We start from the raw sequence: 4,226 nt of genomic DNA on the forward strand, positions 1-4,226 counted from the left end.
TTTAGGCAAAAACTAAATTATTTTGATATCGGTGTAAAATTACTTTTACAAAAATAATAAAAATAATACTTTCAGTCGAAGTAGTAATAATAATATGTTTGCAATGCCCATCCAATGATTTACTTCTATCCAAGTTGATCCTGATTCTAATATATGACGTGGGGATAAATTCGTAATTAAATTCGGCCGAAAATTTACCCAAAGTGCATAACATTGGACAAAACAAGACTTTTTAGAAAATAGCACAGATAACTGACTAGAAAACTGGATAGCTATCCCATAACATAAGCAAATCCAACTCCATGCATAACATTGCGCAAAACAAGATATTTTTTGGAAAAAAGACAATAGCACAGATAAATAGCCCCAAGGGAAACAATAATCACTAAACATACAAGTATTTATAGTGTAGCATCAAATTATACCTGAATAACCACCTCAGGCGGGCCACAGGCCAGAAAACTCCTACATTCCGGCAGACCACCAGGTGCGAGCAGGCGGGGGGGTACTAACCTTTAGTACATGAAAACATTGAAGCCGTTAAGGTCAAAAGTGAAAGACAAGCAATTGAAGCAAGTGTAGCAGGGGATTAATAGACAGGTCCAGCCATCCAGCTTGTAGTTCAAAAAGGAAGACACGCGCAAACGAAGCAACAGGGTAGAGAGGACTACATTACTACCCTCCCTGTCTCTCATCCCGGGGATGGAATCCGTTTTACTGTAAATGGCAAGAGCTGTTAGTAGAGGGTCGAGTCAGCACTCAGGACTAGCTTCCTTGTGTTTCAGGGAAAGATCAGCAAATTGTTGGTCGAGATGTCTGCTCTTGGCACGTTGATGGCCAGACGTAGCCACCTGTTGCACCCGCTGCAGTTGTTGCTGCTGATAGAGATTCCGTAGTCTCACTACTTCTCTCTCCAATACTTCATGCTCCACTACATGCACAATTCGAGTAAGGTTCCAAAGATTTTCATATTAATGAACTCTCAGCATATGTGTATATCTTAAGTGCGAATTTATGCATATGCAGCAGTGAAAGTGGTCTACGTTTGCAAGTAATTGGTACATATCAATGATAGAGCGATTCGAGGCACAAAGGAATCCTAAAAAAAGTAGTATCATCAATTATGAAAGCACAAAGGAATCCTAAAAAAAGTAGTATCATCAATTATGAAAGCAGCCCTTATATTATAGATATCATCTAACAAACACACACAAAATGACAGCTACGGAAACACTTATTTTAAAGCCAATTGAACACAGAAGTCACAATGTATCCAAAGGAATAAAGAGCTGATAAGATGAAAACTTACAATGCTTGATAAGTTGCTCCTGAGATAAGCTTTCTAGCCTATGTTTCAGTGCTTTATTTTCCATGCTCAGGATCATATTTTGCTGGTTAAGAAAATCAAACTCGGCAGAAACTCCAGACCCTTCTGCCTGCATCAGCATTTGCGATGAGTATGATTTTAAAAATTATATAAAGACTTATTGGGCATATCAAATCTTGCCTCTAGAGATTGGACATTTCTCTCAAGTGCAGCTATGTATTGCAGCTTCCGGACACGTGAACGTTGAGCGAATTTCCTGCATTGCCCAGAAAGGTTTTTTAAGTACAGAAAACTTCAAAGTACAGTTTAGTTAAATGGAGGTGCATAACATAATGAAAACTGAATAAGTTTTTATGAACAATGTGAGAATTAGCACAAATTTATTCATGTTAGGCAAACATTTATGCAAAACTTCAGGAAAATATAAGTCCCATAACGAATGTTCATACTACTCAATTACATGCCCTCAATTTGATGTCTAAATTCAAACAACCCCAAAGAATCATTCATGCAGTCGACAACATAAACTCAAAATAAATAAATAATTTGTAACATGAAGAAATTGAATAAATAAAAATATTAAAAAACCAGTAATTGCAAGTTTGGAAGCCGGTTGAGGTTAAAAGGCAGTAATTGCAAGGTCAAAACTTAGTTGAACTTTAAAAATATACGTAAATAATAAAGAAGAAGGTTCTCATACTGTTTCGCACGCTTTGTGTCTGCTTCCGATGCCAAACACTTTGCATGGGTATGATCTTTGTTCTCAAAGGAGCCTTTTGGATCTTGAGTCTCAGCCAATGAAGCTGGAATCCTATCAGCACCATGCGAGGTGCTCATCAATCCAGAGTTCAGAACATTGGCAGTGTCTCTAGGAGATGTAAGGCCCCAAGGAGGAGGAACTGAATTCACAGGTGTGTCTGTATGGTACGAACTTGGCCTTAAAACTTTATACATGTCGAACTCTTGAGATCCCCAGGAAGACATTGGTGTAATGCTGTTAGACTTTCTATTATCTGGGGCAACATAATTCCCAGGTGTGTCAATGTATGCAAAGGAGTCACTAGATGAGCGTCGATGAGCTCCCTTACGCACAGGGGTTTCTGGCTCATCTAGGAGTTCATCAAGCCAAGAAGGTTGCTCCTCTATAAGAAAACTCTCAGATGAAGTCCGCTGATGTGAATTTCCATCTCTTATCTTTGAAAGAGCTCTCGAACCAACTGCTGCTGAACTAGGTATATAATCGGAAAATGAAGGCGATACACTAGGAAATGGTATTTTTGGGGGCAGCAATGAATTCTTTCCATGGGACATCATATTTCTAAGGCAGTTGGTCCCTAGGAATTATTCCTGCAGAAAGAACAAGTTTCTGTAACATATAGACAATATAATATGAGCGGCGTCCGCGCAAGCTACAATAATTAAACAGCCGATAAAAGGCAAAACAAACCAAATATCATTTATCTAAACATGTATTCTATATTCCCAGTAATATGTTCGTGCTAAGAATTAGCAAACATAAAAAAATACCTAAAAGGGCCTAATCTAATCAAAACAAACGAGCCTAATTTAACACTCCCCTTGAAGCTGGATTATACAAGCTATACAATCCAAACTTGTTACATATGAACTCAAACTAAGATACTCGAAGGGCATCTAGTCGATATGCCGGGAAGTTCATCGGTTGAAGAGGACACATACTCAATGCCTCCTTCCTTCTTTTTGAAAAAGTTACAATCAATCTCAATTTGCTTTGTTCGTTCATAAAACACCGGATTTTAAGCAATGTCAATGTGCAGTGCTATCTGATTATCACCACAATTTCATCTTCGTCTCCCCACAGAACTAACTTGAGTTCTCAAGATAACTATTTCAGCTAAGGCTATGGAACAATACTTAGCTTCTGCACTTAAACAAGCAACCACATATGATTCCTTAACTTTTCTAAGTTATCAAATTAGCTCTAAAATATACAATAGATAATCTAATCCCTATCATCCTCATTGACGAAAATATCACCGATATAGACAACCGAATATAAGCATTGTCCACTAGGGTATGCTTATAGAATACCGTGTGACCTAACACACAGTAACATCCCAAATTCATGCATAAAAAGGCAGAATTGCCCAAATCAAGCAAGTAAAACTGTATCCATCCATAGACTGAGCGACGCAGAAGACAAACAAGACCGGACTCTCCCTGAACAACAAAAACCAAACGGTAGCTCGCCAGGACAGATCGCCTCGCCGATTGGCGAGGCCGGCATCCAGGCGTCGCTTTGGCAACGCCGGCGAGCCTCCCTACAGTGTGCCAAAAAAAACCCCAGCCCTAAACCCGTTTTGACTCACCCGTATTCTTAAACACTGATTCGCTTGTCAGAACGCGCTTTTTCTCTTTTGCTTCTGTTTACGTCGCCACCCTCCGACCTGCCGTCGGCCCACCCGCCGTCGCCGTCTAGGTAAGGATTATTTTGAGGACGTATTTGATGCGTGGAAGACGCAAGACGGATGGAGATGGGCAGTATTTTAAAGTTTTTTTCTTTTTTTAATGTATTTTATCCTTACATTTAACTTCTTTTTCTTTTTCTTTTTTTTTTTTTTTTTTGTTCTTTTTTTAACTTATAGTTACAGTTAACTTATTTTATTTTATTGATGTATTCCTAAGTTTATTGATTTTTTATTCATATAGTTTTTTTATGGTCTATTATAAATTTTAAAATATATTATAGGGTGTGTTCTTTAATAGTAGTATTTTTTGTTTAATGTATTTTTATTGTTAAATGCCACAATTTATAAGTAGTACTTTTTTCGTTTATAAACTAATATTTTACATTATTTGAAATATTTAAAAATTATTGTTCTTTTTTTATTTGTATATATAGAATTTAATTTTTTGTTTT

General features: G+C 37.4%; 1 protein-coding gene across 1 annotated transcript; it reads right to left on the bottom strand.

Moving 5' to 3' along the window:
- Window positions 1–372: 372 nt before the first annotated feature.
- On the bottom strand, window positions 373–3,840 carry LOC127252707 (uncharacterized protein At4g06598-like). The gene is made up of 5 exons (XM_051277000.1): window positions 3,676–3,840; window positions 2,028–2,674; window positions 1,508–1,583; window positions 1,310–1,436; window positions 373–931 (listed from the first exon to the last, which is right to left on the bottom strand). Exons 2-5 carry the CDS (start codon window positions 2,639–2,641, stop codon window positions 753–755), a joined length of 996 nt encoding a protein of 331 aa, XP_051132957.1. The 5' UTR covers window positions 2,642–2,674; window positions 3,676–3,840; the 3' UTR covers window positions 373–752.
- Window positions 3,841–4,226: the final 386 nt, after the last annotated feature.

This window comes from Andrographis paniculata, unplaced genomic scaffold, assembly GCF_009805555.1.
Source record: "Andrographis paniculata isolate CXL003 unplaced genomic scaffold, ASM980555v1 Contig46END, whole genome shotgun sequence".
NCBI lineage: Eukaryota > Viridiplantae > Streptophyta > Magnoliopsida > Lamiales > Acanthaceae > Andrographis > Andrographis paniculata.

Coding starts and splice junctions, on each gene's coding strand:
- LOC127252707 (XM_051277000.1), bottom strand. CDS start 2,641: ATGATGTCCCATGGAAAGAATTCATTGCTGCCCCCAAAAATACCATTT. Junction 1,584..2,027: donor GACACAAAGCGTGCGAAACA/GTATGAGAACCT, acceptor TGGGCAATGCAG/GAAATTCGCTCAACGTTCAC. Junction 932..1,309: donor GGAGCAACTTATCAAGCATT/GTAAGTTTTCAT, acceptor TTGTGCATGTAG/TGGAGCATGAAGTATTGGAG.